Raw genomic sequence first — 17,787 nt, forward strand, 5'->3', positions numbered from 1 at the left:
TTAGGTCGAAAAAAAAAAGGAAGATACCTTTCGTTTGGTACCTTAAAATAAGAACCCAGATCCTTCACACCAAAGACACAAGATATATTCAGAATAATCAGTATTTATTTTAAATGTCAACAGCCATATTTCATCATCAAGATGCAAATCATCAATAATAAGCCATTTATTTCGGATAGCAGGTACATAGAGGAAGGAGGCAGATCTAATCAGTACAGCCCACACATCCTGAGCCCCCCCTCCCTCAACAATCCATGAGGCAATATCGTGATTTTGTATCATAACAAAATAGAAAAATTGGTTAATTATTTTATTTATTTATTACAAGGTTTGTGTCAAGTTACACTGCATTGGGGGTGCCGGTTGGTTTTCAAAGACGGGTGGGACAGAGTTGTTTGATAACTGAGGATTGATCGTATTAACTGCAACCGTCTTTATGATTTAGTTATTTCTAGGGAATTCCTAGTTGCTAGGAAACCACCCTAGTAACATAAGGAAATGCTGACATACTTAAAACTGTTCAGTAAAACCGAACTATACTGAGACACAGGTCCTTGACTCAAGGTCCCTAGCAGCAGGTATGACAGCAAAGCTGTGTTGTGATGAGTCGGAGGAAGCGATATCTCTCTCACACACACACACACATTTTCCACAAAAGGAAAAAAAATGGCTTCTTCAAGCCCCTGTCGTCGCTCCACACAGGAAGATCTGAGCGACAGGCTGACATCTCCTCCTGGTCCTCCCACAGCTCAGCACAGCAGCCTCCCCTCCTCCCGGTGGCTCTGCCTGGGCCGGCCCAGCTGCCTCGTGGGGCCCATGCGCCTCCCCCCGTGGGTGCGCTGGTGCTGCCTCAGTCCCTGCCGGTAGATGAAGCTCTTCCCGCATTCGCCGCATCGGTAAGGTTTCTCCCCGGTGTGCAGCCGGTGGTGCACCCTCAGCTCCTCCGCCCGCGCGTAGCTCTTCCCGCACACGGAGCACAGGTGCGGCCGGTCCCTGGTGTGGGTGAGGAGGTGGGCCGCCAGGTAGGACTGCACGCGGAAACGCTTCTCGCACACGGGGCAGCCGAACGGCCGGACGTCCGAGTGCTTCATGCTGTGCAGCCGCAGGGCGGACGCCGTGTAGTAGGTCTTGTCGCACTCGGGGCAGCGGAACTGTCTCTCCCCCGTGTGGATCCGCTGGTGGATATGGATGTAGCTCTCGTTGATGAACCTCTTGCCGCAGTCGGGGCAGGAGTAGGGCTTCTCTTGGACGTGTCCGTGCATGTGCTCCTCCAGCTGCTGCCTCTGGCTGAACTGGGTGCCACACTGCCGGCAGAAACACAGCTCCTCCAGGGGGGGCGCTGCCCAGGGGGGCAGCGGGGCACCAAGGGGGGCTGGGCTGGGACAAGCCCCCTCCTGCTGCTCCGTCTGCACCTCCTGCAGGAGGTCTGGCTCACCAGCACAGTCCACACTGGGTTTCCCTCCTGCAGAGGGCGAGAGAGAGAGAGAGAGAGAGAGAGAGAGAGAGAGAGAGAGAGGGGGGGGGGGGGGTCGAGAGCAAGAGATCATGGCTTCTGATCCACAAGCTAACATATAGGCTAAATTAAAATGTTTTTGGGATAGCCTGTTTAGGCTCCACTTTGTTCCCCTTCTCAGGGGTGAGGGATCACACTTAGCCACACCCCTCCCCTCATAGTTAATGGTCTGATCCTGTCCCTCACCTGAGTGCACCTTCTGATGCGTCTTGAGGTTTCCCTTCTGGTTGAAGCCCCTCCCACAGAGAGAGCAGCGGTGGGGCGTCTCTCCAGTGTGGATCAGCGTGTGTCTCTCCAGCTTGTAGGCGTGGGAGAACTCCCTCCCACACACGGAGCAGTGGAACGTCAGCCGTGCTCTGGGCGTCGCCACCAGGCCAGTAGGGAGGACAGGAAGTGGGAGGGTCCTCTTCCTGCCCCGCCTCCTCACTGCCGGGGTTAAAGGGACTGTTAGTTGTTTGTCGTCCATTTGTTGAAGGGACAATTACCAGAATAATTTTGGTGGAAAAAAAAATAAAAAAAATAAAGATCCATTACAGGTTATAATCTAACCTGAGAACTTCATAAGAAGGTTTCTAAAGAACTATCAAGTAATTTAGTACTCTAAACTGACAATGTAAGGACTTTACACAGACAGTTTAATCTTTAGTTTGAACTTCAATCAACCAAGCACTGTCCGGCAGCTCAGACAGGAAGCCTGCCGTTTTCACCAGGCGAGGCAGCCTCACCAGGCGAGGCAGCCTCACCAGGCGAGGCAGCCTCCATCCCAGCTCCTCCCAGCTGGCTGCTGCACCGCCGAGGCCGTGTCCCGCTGCCTGCGAGTGGGGGAGAGGCGGGGGGGTCGCCCCCTCCTCCTGCTGGAGGCTTCCGACTGCGCCTCCTTCCTGTGGGGGGATGTGCCGATGGAGGGAGGAGGGTAGAGAGGAGAGGAGCTAGGGTTTATGAACACTACTTGAGCCTGAAACCGGAAAACAACAGTGTTTTGCGAGAAAAAAGGCTTATTTTACCAGCTAAGTAAATTAAGATCATCTTCTTATTTAGGCTTCTTGCATGAAAAGGGGTTGGAAAATTCCTAACTTATATCTACTACAACAAGAAAAACATTTTTTGAAAAACTAGGATGTTCTAGAGCAGCGAGGCTGTTCTACTTGGGTTCTGCCCCATCTCCATGTCCTGACAGGAGTTCCAGGCTCTCCTCACCTGTGGGCTGACTGTCCTCCCCAGCATCGGGTCCCGGATCTGGGGGAGACGCCTTGGGAGGCCTCCCTCTCCTCCTCTTTCCTCCTGGAGGGGGGAGAGGCAATGTAAGTGGGACATTTGATTACAATGTTTAGGTTGAGGGGTGGGGGTAATTGAGGGGGGCGTAGAGGGGGTCTGTCAGTGAACTGTTTAAGTACTTTCATTTACATTTATCCCTGTTGAAGGAGCTGCAAATCAAGCATTTAATTACAAACTATTCCTGCACACTGTGCATCTGACAAATAAAGGTAGGTTTCATCAGAAGAGTGTGAGAGAGCTGGTGTGATGGATCCTGCAGAGTAGAAGGCCTCTCTTTACCGTGGATGGGAGGAACCCTCAGCACCTCCTCTTCCCATTTCAGATTTGTTTTCTCTCCTCCCCCAGTCTCCTCCTCTCTGTCTCCTCCCTCCCCTCGCTCCTCCTCCTCCTCGCCCCTGACCTCCACGATGGAGGTCTCTCCCGCTGCCTGGTCAGTCAGCCTCCAGTCCACCTCTTCACCCTCAGAGTTGATCAGGCCACATATCCCCTCTTCCCCCTTCTCCTCCCCCTCTTCCTCCCCCTCTTGGTCGTCCTCCGCGTTGACAGTCAGTCTGATGGTGTGGTCATCAGATGCCATCTTCCAACCCTCTGCCACCCAGGTGGGACTCTCTCCTGTGGCGCACGTAAAGGGATGGTCCTCAACACACACGCTATGAAGAATCCTCACATAAAAATAAAAATGTTAAATAAGATTGTTGTTAAACATGCACGTCACCTTACCTTTCACGCCCTCTTCTTCCTCCTCCTTGACAACAACTTTTATCCCCTGAAGTCCACAGCGGTCGTTATGGGCAACATGGGGAAAAAACGGTCTCTGGTTGCCATGAGAATCCTGTTGAATGAAGAGAATTAGACACACACTGTTCATTTATAGCTAGGTTAGAAAAATACCATTAAAAAGCCCTTGACGAGATAGAAACATATAACGTTACTTCAAGCATTTTAGTACACGTAACTTGTCTAGCTAGCTCTCAAATACAGTAGTCTAGTAAGTTTGCAAGCTACTATCTCATTCATTCATTCGGATAGCCTTTTTTGTAGCTTGGATAATGTAAATACATCTCGCATAACGGTAATACTATACATTTGAAACAAAGGACAAAGTCACAAACATTGTAGAAAATATGACAGGTTCCATTAGCTAGTCACATTTAGTTAGCTAGCTAGACTAGCTACATTTAACTAGTTAGCTAGCTAGTGAACACAGACGATATTGTACCTCATACATAGCGAATCAATTTCTTTCAGATTCTCCTCACTGTATTGTGAAAAACAAGTTGACTAACGTCACTAGCGATGTGAAAGGCTGTCAGGCTAGCTAGCTAACCTTGTTTAATAACACAGCAGGCTAGCTAGCCAACTAGTACTAGTACCAGCTCAACAAAACACAAAAAGTTGGCTAGCTAGCTCACGCTAGCATCTAACAAGATAACCAGCAAGCTGACCGTTAAACCAAAGCGCATAGTTCTATTCTTTAAATGTTCCATCAATTATTAGGCTGAAACAGACCCCAAACGTTTGTCTCCTTTTAGTAAATATTGTCTACAGTGTATGCCACGGTTTAAATGTATGCTAGCTAGCTGCATTTGTCTGCATGATACTGTTAACATATTACCGAATGGCTTACGTTTGCTCCTTGCGACCAAGCGCAGCTGTTGACTTTCCGGGTTTCAACCTGGTTAAGTTCCGAGTCAGTTGCAGAACCATGTCATGTCAGAACCATGACGAAATACATAAAGTACACAGGCGAGACTTATGTCTGACATTCATTCATTCAGTTATTTGTTCAGAAGGCCTTTATATCTATTTATTGCCCTTTATTTAAGTGAATACCACTGTAATTTCACAAATCAACCTCAATCATCTCACAATTAACGCAAAATGGTATGGTCTTCATGTTAATGCCCGTGTTACTTCAACATCCAGTCACACCAGCCCAGGTTATTATTTCAACATCCAATCACAGGAGCCCATGTAATTTCTCTACCCATCAACTCTAAATCTGTAGGGTGACAATCCCTTTTGTGATGCATTAAACCAAATAAACCCAAACTATAAGGAGGACACATGGTGGATGAACCATATATTATTTTATTTGTAATAATACTTTTCACATCAGGCTGAGCACAAATAGACAAACATGTCAATTCACACCACGGTGAGGGTAGACAGCTATGCGTGCAGCTCTTGCACGGTGGAAGATTTCCTCTGGTGCATCTTCTTGTGTCTGCGGTAGCTCTGCGGCGTGCTCAAGTCTTTGCCGCACTCGTCGCAACGGAAAGGGTTCTCTTCCGAATGGGTTCTCCGGTGAGAGCCAAGGTCAGACGGCTTAAAGAACACCTTCCCACAGTCCGGGCAGGCGTAGCGGTTCCCCGAGTGGGTCCTCTTGTGCTCCCTCAGACGCTCCAGGCGGGTGTAGCGCTTTGCACACAGGAAGCACACGTATGGCTTCTCCACCGCGTGGAACAGCCGGTGCCTTTTCAAGGCCCCTGAGTGGCCGAAGCTCTTGCCGCAGTCGGAGCACCGGTACGGCTTCTCTCCCGTGTGAACCCTCTGGTGGTCCTGGAGGTGGCGGTTTTGGGTGAACTGCTTGCCGCACAGGGTGCACTGGTAGGGCTTCTCCCCTGAGTGGACCCTGAGGTGGATCTGCAAGGTGGAGGGCTTCCTGCAGTCCCGCCCGCACACGGGGCAGCGGGAGCCGCTGGGCCGCTGCAGGAGGCTGCTTCTGAGACGCTGCATCGGGGGGGAGAGAGGCTGGTTCTCCCGGCTCGAGGCGGAGGAACTCACACTCTGATCTGCGGTGGAAAACACAACACTGGTTAGAGGCCGAGTAGCTGTGGACACGATGGTTTGTGTTTGAATGTGGGCATTACTCGGGATTGACTTTCCCCACTCACTGAGATCAAGAGAGTCCCATTCCACTTCCTCGCCGTCAGAGTTGATTAAACTGCCAAATTGATTTTCCCCTTCCTCTCTGTCCTCCTCTTCCTCCTTCTCATCCTCGTTCCCTGGAGGCCCGGCATAAATGATGGTCTCAACGCCCTCTTCTGACCCCTGGTCTCCATGCTGATGAGCGGTCGTCCCATGTTGAGTCTCTGCATCGTGGTTTTGTCTGTCTGCCGCTCGGTGATGGCTCCGCTCCCATCGCGGCTCACTTCCTGATTGGGCGAGAGTAGGGTGAGTCTGCAGGTGTCTGTGTAGTTTGGAGGACTGGGGGAACTGAAGTCTACATAAGTGGCAGGTGTGAACACACCTGGAAACACCCGACGATGATCCAGATTTGAACAAACAACTCCATTCTTTAGCCTCGTCATGTTCTTCCTCTTCATCATCATGCTCAGGCTCTTCAGGACACTGTGGCTGTTTTCTCAGGTCACCATGGTAACTGATAGGGTTGAGACCTCCTAGAGAAAGTGGATCAAGTTGATCAGCCATGGCAGGCAGAAGACCGGGCCGTGGCCCGTCCCTGGAGTGGATCTGCTGGTGTCTCTTCATGCTCCCCAGCTGGGAAAAGCTCCTCCCACAGTCCTCACACTGGTAGGGCTTCTCTCTGGTGTGAGCCCTCTCGTGGCGTCGCAGGGTGGAAGCCTCTGAGAAGCCTTTGCCACAGACGTTGCAGGCGTGGCGTTTCTCCCCCGTGTGAGTCACCTGGTGCTTCTGCAGGGCCGACAGCCTGAAGAAGGTCTTCCCACACACGCTGCAGCAGTGCGGCCTCTCTCCTGTGTGCGTGTTTCGATGCTCTCGGAGACTGCTTATCCTGGTGAACCTCTTGCCACACGCAGCGCAAGGGTGGGGTTTCTCTCCTGTGTTTGAGCGCTCGTGCCTCCTCAGCGCCCCCTGGTGACTGAACCTCATGCCGCAGTCTGAACAGGAGTAGGGTTTCTCCCCCGTGTGAACCTTCTTGTGTTCTTTCAGGTGCTCCTTCTGGCGGAAGTGCTTCCCACACGTGGGGCAGGGGTAAGGTTTCTCTCCTGTGTGGGTCTTCATGTGCATCTGGAGTCTGAAGAAGGATGGACACTCCCTCCCACACTCAAGGCAGCGGTAGAACTTCTTCACTGTCCGGTTCTCCTGCTGGTTCTCCTGCTGGTTCTCAGAGTAAATGTCCAACTCCTCTCCTTCAGAATTGATGAATCCCCCAACACCATTTGTTTCCCCTCCATCCTCCTTCCCCTCTTCTTTTTCCTCAACTAATTCTTCATGTTCCATCTCCAGTGTTGTGTTGAGGTCATTGTGGTGATGCAAGAGCTCCACCAGATCCAAATCTGAGCTGATCAGATCTCCTTCATCCTTATCATCTTTAAGCTTGTCTTCCTTTGCCTTCCATTCCAGTCTGGGAGCTCCAGGACCCTGTGATAGAAGAAGAAGGCACAGAGTGACAGAAGACACAATAAAAATTAAATATTTGACTGTTTTAACCTGTTTTTCGTGCAGGTCCGTCTGCACCAATTTAGTCTTCCAGCTAATACCTACCACCTCTAGGCCTCTTCAGGCCTCTGTTTTCAAAACAAAATCTAGGCGGAAATAGAAACTTTCACTTTCCTTGTGTTCAAGCTGCTATTACTCAACACTAGTAGGACTGACAGGGGTCCTGACAACAGGGAAATAACTTCAGAGTGCCAGCTTTCAAAAGAGACAATTTACATGCATGTACTCCAAATGGTTCAAGAACAGCTTTCAATTTACTTTGGGTATGCTGTTTAGGTGTTTTCAGGCAAATTTAACAGGTAAAAAATCTGCAACATAGTGTTTGATGACAAGACAACATAAATACATCTAGTCCAGCTCACCTTCCTGGGGTTTTGGGCATCACTTCCACCTTTGTGTCTCCTCAGGTGTTTCACCAGTTGCCCTGGGCGACAGAAGCTCTTCCCGCACTCGGCGCAGTGGTAGGGTCTCTCCCCGGCATGCGATCTCTCGTGGTCCCTGTGGCCGGAGGACGTGGCAAAGCCCTTCCCGCATACGGAGCAGGAGTACGGGTTCTCTCCCGTGTGGGTGACCTTGTGATCCCTGAGGCAGGACGAGGTGGAGAACCTCCTTCCACAAACAGTGCAGCCGAACGGTCTCTCCCCAGTGTGCGTGCGCTCGTGAGCCTTCAGGAGCCGCGCTTCTATGAAGCGTTTGCCACACTCGGAGCAGCCGAACGGTCTCTCCCCCAGGTGCCTCATCTCGTGTCTCCTCACATCCCCCACCTGAGCAAACTTGGCAGCGCAGATGGAACAGGAGTAAGGTTTCTCGCCGGTGTGGATCCTCTCGTGAACCTTGAGCTGCCCTTTCTGCAGGAAGCACTTACCGCACACGGAGCAGCGGTGAGGCTTCTCTCCGGAGTGCGTCATCTGGTGTCGCTTCAGCTTGTTCTGATTCACAAACTCCTTTCCACACTCGGGACAGGGGTGTGGCTTCCTGACACAGGGGTGTGACTTCCTTGCACAGGGGGGTGGCTTCCTGGCACAGCCCTCCACCTCAGAAAGGAAGTGGGAGACGCTGTCTACGTGAGAAACAGGAAACACTTAAGGGCACAGCGACACATCACATTAACCATCACATCACAATTCATTGAACAGACGCTTTAAACCAAAGCCACATTCAAATAACGCACAGGATCCGAAGTGCGTAGCTCTAATAGAGTCAAGAAATAGGGGTATTTTACCAGGCACGGTGCAAAATAACACCTAAGAAATCGTGTTGTTTAAGCCAAACCTCCATGATCTGAGACTTACCAAAACGTGGCTCCTCTTCTTCTTCACGGGCGTGCAGCTCACTGTTCTCTCCAGGAGGAACTCGTGAATTTCTCTGAGCTTTCATAGAAAGGGCTCCCTTATCAGGGTGCACTTGTTGTTGATGCATCCTCATGCCTGACGAGTTACAGAACTCCTTGTCGCAGTAAGGGCACCCGTAACGCTTGGTCCCCGTGTGAGTCTGCTGGTGATCCTTCCAAGCCTCCAACTTGGCGAAGGTCTTCCCACACTTGGCGCAATGGTGCAGTTTGTCCTCTGAATCGCTCTTCTCCTGCTCCTCCCCCTGTTCTACTTGAACAGTCAGCACCTCTAATTCATCATTGCACTTAAAAATGGCAGGGTTAGTGTCCTCGTCATTGTGTTCTGTGTTTGGAGGAGACTCGGTTGGATCATCTTTTCTATCTTCGTCTTGAACACAAAGTCTTTTGAGTTTCACCCTAACTTGGCAGCGACTGTGACGGGCACACGTAACAACCACACTTCCTGCCTGGGAGACCCGCTTTCCACTTCCTGTCTGGGAGACCCGCTTCCCACTTCCTGTGAAGGTTCCCACTTCCTGTGGGGGGCAGTGGCAGGGTGTCTCTCCTGAGTCTCTCCTCTGGTCTCCTTCCAGCCTGGCAGCTCTAAAGGTGCCCTCTTCCCTCTCCTCCCCAGACAAGTCCATGATTCTTAGAATGTCCCCCAGTTTGTTGTTTTCCAAAGCATGGCATCTACCCCCAGCTCTGGTTGCTGTGGTTACAGGCCAGGTTGGCTCAGGGCAGAGACCACTGTGTACTCCTGCATTCCAACAGAGAACAGCAGAACAGATGTTATCGAGCGCTACACACACATGTATATGTAACTAGGTAACTATGATGGTAGTAAACTACTCGCATGGACTTGGTCAAGTTTGTTAGCTGATTGACCCACACGTTTTGGATTAAATGCCGGATAATGACACTACATAGAACCTACTTAAAACATCAGAATCAGAATTCGTTTTATTCGCCATGAACGTTTGCACAGACAAGGAATTTGCTTTGGCAGGAAGGTGCAAACATTAAACATACAGGAATCAAAAAATTTTATATGAGGACTAACTATACTAAGGGTACATACCTAGCAATGCTAAGTGGAATTAGATTAAAATAAAGTATACAATAAAATATAAATTGCAGTAATTTACAATATAAAAACAAAAAATACAAATATTACAAATGGTACAAGATGTACATACAGAACAACCAACACAATAACATGTATTGAGACAAGCTACAATGAAGAAGTACCAAAATCCAAAATGTTTTTAGCAAAGCAAATCTCTTTGTCATAAACCACATGACCCCGGAATTTAGACTTATTAACTTTCAATATACGTCTATCAAATAAGTGCGAACGGACAAGAAATCATCCAATTAGATCCCCAACAAGCTAGGTCACGGTGACATCACTTAACAGTCCCCAACATATTAAATGGCCTAAATTTAACACAACAATGATGACATGAATGAAGACATGAACATTAACAGTCCCACAACCCGTATGATAATCCCCACGGACTGTCAGCCAATAGCGTGACCGTCTCCTGTCCCTACAATATTCCAGATAGCGACTGCGACTGATTTAAGACCAGGGAGACGTGAATACAAAACTAGAAAGCTACCCCATGCAAATGTTTAACTGCATCCAAAATTGTCTGACATCAGCTAGTTTGCAACCTACTAGTGCTAACGTTAGCAAGTTTACAATCCTTGACAACAACGTTTTTGGTCTAACTGACCAGTGACATAGGTGCTGGTTCAATCTTGAGTACACACCCGCAGAACATAAACTGACAAATATGTCAGTTAAGTCTAATAACACCAATGAAATGAAATAGTGTAAAACCTCGCTGGCTAAGCAAAATCGGACTTGTCTGTTTCTATTCTTCTCACTCACCTGGGTAGACAAAACTGGTTGATGGCAGACAGTAAGATGAGAACTCTTTGATCAAGAATGATTAACGTCTATTGTCCTACTTGGAACCCATAAATATACGTGCTATTGATATATTTTTATTAAAATGACAGTAGACGGTCATAAAATAGGCTAGGCTACACCTACGGCTAACGGAAAAGTGATTCACTACTTCTGTCTTAATGCGCAGATGCTGACGACAGAACAATGTATCACTGCGATGTACAAACTAGGGTAGCCCGACGAGGCGGAGTTTGTGTTCACTTGCTACTTACTGCTTGTAAACAGGCAAACCCCGTTCACCTAGGTTACAACGTGACACAAAATGTGTTTCCAAAACATAAAAGGGGAAAGCCGAAAGTCAAAAACCGGAGCTTTCTGACCTCATCTTTAATCTTGAGCGTGTACGAAATTGTTCAATGATGTCGATGAGCTGACCTCACCAATCATATTACTTTACATGTTGAGTGTAGCCAATGAGGAGCGGGACAGCATAGCGGGTGGCGTGGGAGTTGTGTTAAACTGGGTTCGGGAGCTAGCTGCTAGCTAACCTGCAAGTCCTGCGAAAGTTGATGCAAGACAAGAATGATGATCTTCCCAGCTATCGACCACAACTGAACTTGGAATAAGTAGCAGGACATTTATCTCTCCTGACGCTGTGATATGATCGTCCAGATATTTTGACTACCTTTCTTCGTCAGGTAAGATTAACTGAATTAGCTATAGCTAGCAAAGTTGTAGGGGCACCCCCTGCTAAAGCCAGACATAACGTCACGAATTGAGCTAGCTAGCTGCAGGTTATCAACACAACGATGTTATAGTCAGTCACATAACTAGCTGCTATGTACACATTGTCAATTAAAAAGTTACTGGATATTCCTTGAGTTGTTGAAGTGTAGGTCAAGAGACAGTGTCATGTGTCATTATTTTGGACGTTCGCCTGTACAAATTGTGGACGTACTTCCTGGTTAGCTAGCTAGACTAGCTACTAGCTGACCAGAATGAGCCAGTTAGCCAACAATTCTTTAAGTGGCTAGCTAGCTGTTGTAATTGAAACAGCGGTAAAGATGAGACTCGTTAACGCTCGTTATTATCCTTTGTGTCAACTTAACAAAGTGTCATAGGTTGTCGACATTTTGTTGTAGTTGGCATACAGATGGGTTACGGAGTCCATAGGTCAGAGATAGCGCCGGCCCAGTGTACACCCGTGCGTGCCCTGCAGTGAACGTACAGGTTGTGCTATGGACTGAACTGAATGTGTATGATGTCAGAGCGTTTATGCAATACAGACTCTATCTCTGTCTCTTACTCTCTCTCTCCCCCCCTATCTCTCCCTCCCCCTCCCCCTCCCCCTCCAGGCCTCGGATGATGGACTCATCCCAGATGAGAGAGGACATCAGCGGCGCAGAGGGTACAGGGGTCTTTACCGACCCCGTGGCTCCCTCCCCCCTCCCCCTCGCCTCCCCCCACCTGGCCCTCTCGGAGCGCGAGTTGTCGTGCCACTGTTGCTATGACATCCTGGTGAACCCCACCACGCTGACGTGTGGGCACAGCTTCTGCCGCCACTGCCTGGCGTTGTGGTGGGACTCCTCCCACAAGACAGAGTGCCCCGAGTGCAGAGAGAAGTGGGAGGGCTTCCCCAAAATCAACATCCTGTTGAGGTAGGTCAACTTCCAGCTGCTGGGATGGGTCGTGCTTGCTCACGGAGGACTCCTCTTTTGCTAGCTGGAAGCATGGTTACTTGGCGGCTGAGGCTCATTAATACAGATCCGTTCCTTGACTGACTGCTGATACACTGTCAGAGCTTTGCTCTTCTGATCGTTGATCTGATCAGCTGTGCTTCCGTACGCGCGTCGCTTTGGATGACAGCGTCTGCCAAATGAATGAAATGTAAATACTCCAAACTACCTGTACACACTACACATACCACCCCCACACATACTACACACCTTACATACCCACTACACACACCACCCCTCCTTCCTCTCCTCACCTTCTTGTCGTCTCTCAGGGATGCGGCTGACAAGCTGTTCTCAGAGGTAGTGGAGAGGAGACGAGCAGAGATACAGAACAACCCCAAGATCTCCCAGAGCCTCCTGGCCTTCCAGAGGTAAACAGACACACACACATAGGGTATGGAGTGGAACAGGTGTATACGTATATGTAAAGGTGTATATGGTGTATATATGTGTACTTGTGCAGGTATGGATAGGAACAGGTGTATACGTATATGTGCAGGTGTATATGTGTACTTGTGCAGGTATGGAGAGGAGCAGGTGTATATGTATATGTATACTTGTGCAGGTATGGAGAGTAGCAGGTGTATATGTGCAGGTGTATATGGTGTGTATATGTGTACCTGTGCAGGTATGGAGAGGAGCAGGTGTATATGTGGTGTATATGTGCAGGTGTATGTATATGTGTACCTGTGCAGGTATGGAGAGGAGCAGGCCTCCAGAAGCGTCCCCAGGAGCAGCCAGCCCAGAGGAGCCGGGGGGTTCTTCTCTGGAGTCCTCACTGCACTCTCATGTGTGGCTGTAAGTGTGTGTGTGTGTGTGTGTGTGTGTGTGTGTGTGTCTGGAGCCTGTGTGTAAGTGTGTGTGTGTGTGTCTGGAGCCTGTGTGTAAGTGTGTAAGTGTGTGTGTGTGTGTCTGGAGCCTGTGTGTAAGTGTGTAAGTGTGTGTGTGTGTGTGTGTCTGGAGCCTGTGTGTAAGTGTGTGTGTGTGTGTGTGTGTGTCTGGAGCCTGTGTGTAAGTGTGTGTGTGTGTGTGTGTCTGGAGCCTGTGTGTAAGTGTGTGTGTGTGTGTCTGGAGCCTGTGTGTAAGTGTGTGTGTGTGTGTGTGTGTGTGTGTCTGGAGCCTGTGTGTAAGTGTGTGTGTGTGTGTGTGTGTGTCTGGAGCCTGTGTGTAAGTGTGTGTGTGTGTGTGTGTGTGTCTGGAGCCTGTGTGTAAGTGTGTAAGTGTGTGTGTGTGTGTCTGGAGCCTGTGTGTAAGTGTGTAAGTGTGTGTGTGTGTGTCTGGAGCCTGTGTGTAAGTGTGTAAGTGTGTGTGTGTGTGTCTGGAGCCTGTGTGTAAGTGTGTAAGTGTGTAAGTGTGTAAGTGTGTGTGTGTGTGTCTGGAGCCTGTGTGTAAGTGTGTGTGTGTGTGTGTGTGTCTGGAGCCTGTGTGTAAGTGTGTTTACCTGGAGGGAGTGTGAGTGAGTAAACGGTTCTGTTTGTATTGTCCATGTGGCAGAGAGGAGCAACGTCTGTGTGTGTGTGTTTCACTGTGTCAACCAAGGTCTGGATCTGTGTGTTACACCCTGTGTGTGTGTGTGTGTGTGCGGGGGTTCAAATTAGTTTATTTTAGTAACCGAAATAACAGTTAAATAGATTTTTGCCAACGTTTTTTCAAATTATTTTATAATAGTTCATGTATTTCTAACTCACTCCACAAATTAATCCCAACCTTAGTGTTCATGTCTGTGTGTTTGTGTCTCCAGGTGCTGTTGCTGGGCTACCACTGGAGCATTGGGGAGGGGGAGGGGGAGGAGCTGGTTGCTAAGGCCATCTCCAGGTGGAGCCCAGTGGAGGTGCAGGAGTGGATGCAGCACCTGGGGCCCTGGGCCCAGCTCTACACACACCGCTTCCTGGAGGCTGACGTCAACGGGAGGTACACGCACACATCAAATCATGTGGTGATGTTGTGGTCATGTTGTGGTGATGTTGTGGTCATGTAGCGGTGTCTGTGTGCAGGTTGTTGCTGATGCTGGGTGACGAGGAGCTGGCCCTGCCCCCCTACAGCATAGAGAACCAGGCCCACAGGCGGGCCATGCTGGCGGAGCTGGAGAGGGTCAGGGCCCTGGGGGGGAAACCTCCACAGAACCTCTGGGAGTACAAGGTGAGGGGGGAGGGGCTTCTCCTGCAGTTATCTCCTGTTATCTCTGATCTCTCAGTTATCTCCAGTTATCTCTGATCTCTCAGTTATCTCCAGTTATCTCTGATCTCTCAGTTATCTCTGATTTCTCAGTTATCTCTGACCTCTGTTATCTCTGACCTCCTTGGGGTTCGCCTCATCACTCCCTTCCAAACTGTTCCTCTTTCCCCCCTGTGATTTCCCTCATCCACCAGCTCAAAAGGTCAGAAGTACACACAGAATTATAACTGTGTGTGTGTGCGCATGTGTGTGTGGTTGCGCACTGTGTGTGTGCAGGCCGTGAATGCAGGTAAATCTTTGTTCCTGCTGTACGCTCTGAAGAGTTCTCCCCGCCTCACCCTCCTCTACCTCTACCTGTTTGACTACCTGGACTCCTTCCTGCCCTTCCTGCACACCTGCTGCCCCACCCTCTCACACACCAGCCAGCCAATGGACGACAGCCTCAACAAACAGGTACCAGTCAGCTCTTTACACTGTGCCTGGCAGGTTACTTGAGATGTCTGGTAAGCACAGACCGTTCCTTGACTATGACCACTGAATTACTGTTAGAACTCTACACTTCTGATCCATGATCTTCTGCTGTGCTTTAGAGCCCGACCGATAAAGGATTTTTAAGGCCGATACCGATACAAATATTTGGTGATTTAAAAATCTGATATTCCGATATCAGCCGATATAAAAAAATATTTTAAAAATCCAGAAACGCGTAACAAAACAAACTGATTTCCCTAACAGTAGTTATTTGTAGTTTACATTTAGTCACTTTTAGCAGAAGTTCTTATCCAGAGCGACTAAGTACAGGGACATTCCCCGAGGCAAGTAGGGTCAAGTTCCTACCCAAGGACACAACGTCATTTGACATGGCCGGGAATCGAATCAGCAACCTTATGATTAATAGCCCGATTCCCTAACTGCTCAGCCATCTGACTCCTATTATTATTTCCTCACAAAAATAATATGTTAATGCAGTTTCTGATAAATAAAATGTATAATGTACAAACTTAAGATATGAAATTTAGTCCTTAAAAAAAAAACAATTATACATTTATCGGCCATTATAAATACCGATACCGATATATATTGGTCGGGCTCTACTGTGCTTTCTATGTGCACTATTGGCATGTCTCTCTTTAAGGCGACTGCTAAATTAATTAAATGGAAATGTGACATGGATTCCAATGTGATCTAACCCCATTCCTGCTTCAAAGTCACAACCTAGCTGGAGCCAGTGGGTGGAGTTTCTGGTGAAATACTTCCTGCTTCCGTACCAGCTGATCGCTGAGTTTGCGTGGGATTGGTTGTCGGTGCACTACTGGACGTCCCGCTTCATCATCGTGAACGCCATGCTGCTGTCTGTCCTGGAGGGATGCTCCCTGTACCGTCTGTGGACCCGTGCACTGATCAGGTACACACACACACACACACACACGTGTAGGTACACAGACATACCCAGTGTCTGAGCGGTGCTGTGTTCCTCCAGAGGCCTTCCCAGGCGCATGTGGGCTCACCTGTGGAGGACGCTGTCCCAGGGCCTGGCCTTCGCCCTGCTGTGGCCCGCCACACCGCGCTTCATCTGCAACTGCATGTTCTACTGGGGCCTCTACTTCAACGTCATCATCAACATAGACCTGGTGGTTCAGCAGCTACTGCACCCGGACACACACGCCATCTGACACACACGCCATCTGACACACACACCATCTGACACACACACACACACACACACACACACAGGTTGTCTGAGACACACACATACACACACGCCATCTGACACACTCACACATGCTGTCTGAGACACACACACACATGCTGTCTGAGACACACACACACACACACAGATCATCTAGTGCAGCCTGGCCCAGGCCGGGACTGAAGCTCCAGTCAGCATGACGATGATGGAGTTGACAGCTAGACGCTCTACAGGACGCTCTACAGGACGCTCTACAGGACGCTCTACAGGACGCTCTACAGTACGTCTGTGAGGTCAGACTGAGACCTCTGTTGTCTTCAAACAGGCTGTGAGGAGCGAGGATCATCTGTAGAGCTACTCTCTTTCTACCTCTCTGTCTGTCACACACTCTTTCACATTTACTCTATCTCTCTCTACCTCACTCGCACTCTCACAATCTCTCTTTCTGTCACTCTACTTCTCTCCCAATCTTTTATTGATGAGGCGAATGTGTGAATAAGGAGGCGACGGGGCAGGGTGTGTCGCTAGCGGCGGAGTTAAGGACAAATGTCTTTTCTGCAACCAACCAGGAGCAGTGGCGTCTGTTTCACTTCCTGTTGACTTCCTGTTGTGCCAAGCAAAGCCTTTCTATTGGCTCAAACTTCTTCTTCTCGTCCTCACATCTGTCTTCTTCTGTCCTTCTAGTCCTCATATTTCTGTCTTTTTTTTTTAACCGTTCCACGAGCTTCTCCCAGTGCATCTTAAAGGGTGTTTTTCTCTTAAATAAAAGGCCAGGTAAAGAGGAATGCTCTGGAAGGAAGATCTGGATCCTTAAGTTTTCAGTTTAAGGTAAATAATTTGTCTTGCTTGTCCATTTGTTTACCATGGAAGGGACGCTGGTGCACTTGGCCCAGGTGAATCTCTGCCCACCTGGGTTAGGACTGCTTCTCTGTACAACATGGTATATAGGGCTAGTGTGCTTGTTTGTAACTAATCTTACTGGCCAACCTCTGTTTTTAATCGTTAAAGAAAAAACTTCTGTCAGTGTGCAATATACTGGTCAAATTTTTGGGTTGTAGTTGTTTGTTAATATGATTAATATTTGATTAAATTAAATCTTTATTTTTTACATTATGATTAAATGTTGCACTTGAAAGGAATTCTAGAACTTTCTGCGCTGGTATTCTGTTCTCCTGTGTTCTCCAAGATGAAAACATGCCAATAAAGTTTTTATTTAAGATTATATGCCCTCAGTTATTTAATAGTTGTTACATATGCAACAAGCACAACAATTGCTCTTGTGTCTGATCAGAATCTATACACGGCTAGGTGAATGACCCAAGTTACTCATAACATTAGGGAATATATACGTTTCTATTTTCCTCATTTTGTGAAACTGGGGTGAGGGTATGGACATATGGGTATAGGCCTGCCGCCTACTGTATCTTGTAGAAGTAGAAGCCTAGCGGTTAACATGAACGTTGGTTGCAATCTGCTATTAAAAGCTAAAGAAGAGGAATATACAGAAGGAGAGCAGCTATGGGAACGAAGCCTGTTTTAAATGACTGTTTAAAGTGTCATAAACTTTAGCACGCCAGAAAGTCCGTGGTAAATTGTTGCTCCCCCGTCAGGTCAGTGTTAAAGGAACGTCTGGTTAAGCAACAAAACTTGCTAGGCTTACGGTTAGTTTCGCAGCATAAGTTGCCGTAGTAACTGAGCTTGAACGATATTCCACTGGCTTTTACG

The 17,787-nt window shown here is 48.6% G+C and overlaps 3 protein-coding genes across 4 annotated transcripts; 1 reads left to right on the top strand and 2 right to left on the bottom strand.

The window, feature by feature from the left end:
• Positions 1-114: 114 nt before the first annotated feature.
• LOC136964984 (zinc finger protein 25-like) lies at positions 115-3,365 on the bottom strand. The gene is made up of 5 exons (XM_067258961.1): positions 3,068-3,365; positions 2,711-2,794; positions 2,257-2,394; positions 1,700-1,939; positions 115-1,462 (listed from the first exon to the last, which is right to left on the bottom strand). The coding sequence occupies exons 1-5, from the start codon at positions 3,363-3,365 to the stop codon at positions 750-752; spliced, it is 1,473 nt and encodes a 490-aa protein (XP_067115062.1). The 3' UTR covers positions 115-749.
• A 1,537-nt stretch (positions 3,366-4,902) lies between these two features.
• Positions 4,903-9,242, bottom strand: LOC136965049 (zinc finger protein 107-like). Its single transcript, XM_067259034.1, has 3 exons — positions 8,506-9,242; positions 7,576-8,273; positions 4,903-7,135 (listed from the first exon to the last, which is right to left on the bottom strand). Exons 1-3 carry the CDS (start codon positions 9,185-9,187, stop codon positions 4,961-4,963), a joined length of 3,555 nt encoding a protein of 1,184 aa, XP_067115135.1. The 5' UTR covers positions 9,188-9,242; the 3' UTR covers positions 4,903-4,960.
• A 1,620-nt stretch (positions 9,243-10,862) lies between these two features.
• On the top strand, positions 10,863-17,282 carry LOC136965086 (bifunctional apoptosis regulator-like). Of its 2 annotated transcripts, none has more exons than XM_067259085.1 (9): positions 10,863-11,159; positions 11,817-12,119; positions 12,470-12,568; positions 12,893-12,995; positions 13,939-14,108; positions 14,192-14,336; positions 14,649-14,825; positions 15,581-15,777; positions 15,853-17,282. In XM_067259085.1, the coding sequence occupies exons 2-9, from the start codon at positions 11,824-11,826 to the stop codon at positions 16,043-16,045; spliced, it is 1,380 nt and encodes a 459-aa protein (XP_067115186.1). In that variant the 5' UTR covers positions 10,863-11,159; positions 11,817-11,823; the 3' UTR covers positions 16,046-17,282. The 2 variants fall into 2 exon arrangements, with proteins under 2 accessions (XP_067115186.1, XP_067115187.1); XM_067259086.1 differs by having other exon boundaries at positions 10,863-11,084; positions 11,821-12,119.
• The last annotated feature ends 505 nt before the right edge of the window (positions 17,283-17,787 follow it).

The sequence above is a fragment of the Osmerus mordax genome, chromosome 21 (genome assembly GCF_038355195.1).
Source record: "Osmerus mordax isolate fOsmMor3 chromosome 21, fOsmMor3.pri, whole genome shotgun sequence".
NCBI classification, from domain to species: domain Eukaryota; kingdom Metazoa; phylum Chordata; class Actinopteri; order Osmeriformes; family Osmeridae; genus Osmerus; species Osmerus mordax.

Excerpts from the sequence above, each read along its gene's own strand:
- LOC136964984 (XM_067258961.1), bottom strand. The coding sequence starts at position 3,365 with ATGGCATCTGATGACCACACCATCAGACTGACTGTCAACGCGGAGGAC. Across the intron at positions 2,795-3,067 it reads GAGGGTTCCTCCCATCCACG|GAGGAAAGAGGAGGAGAGGG; the intron begins GTAAAGAGAGGC and ends TCCCCCCTCCAG. Across the intron at positions 2,395-2,710 it reads GGAGGACAGTCAGCCCACAG|GAAGGAGGCGCAGTCGGAAG; the intron begins GTGAGGAGAGCC and ends ATCCCCCCACAG.
- LOC136965049 (XM_067259034.1), bottom strand. The coding sequence starts at position 9,187 with ATGGACTTGTCTGGGGAGGAGAGGGAAGAGGGCACCTTTAGAGCTGCC. Across the intron at positions 8,274-8,505 it reads AGAAGAGGAGCCACGTTTTG|ACAGCGTCTCCCACTTCCTT; the intron begins GTAAGTCTCAGA and ends TTTCTCACGTAG. Across the intron at positions 7,136-7,575 it reads ATGCCCAAAACCCCAGGAAG|GGTCCTGGAGCTCCCAGACT; the intron begins GTGAGCTGGACT and ends CTTCTATCACAG.
- LOC136965086 (XM_067259086.1), top strand. The coding sequence starts at position 11,031 with ATGCAAGACAAGAATGATGATCTTCCCAGCTATCGACCACAACTGAAC. Across the intron at positions 12,120-12,469 it reads AAAATCAACATCCTGTTGAG|GGATGCGGCTGACAAGCTGT; the intron begins GTAGGTCAACTT and ends GTCGTCTCTCAG. Across the intron at positions 14,109-14,191 it reads GAGGCTGACGTCAACGGGAG|GTTGTTGCTGATGCTGGGTG; the intron begins GTACACGCACAC and ends GTCTGTGTGCAG.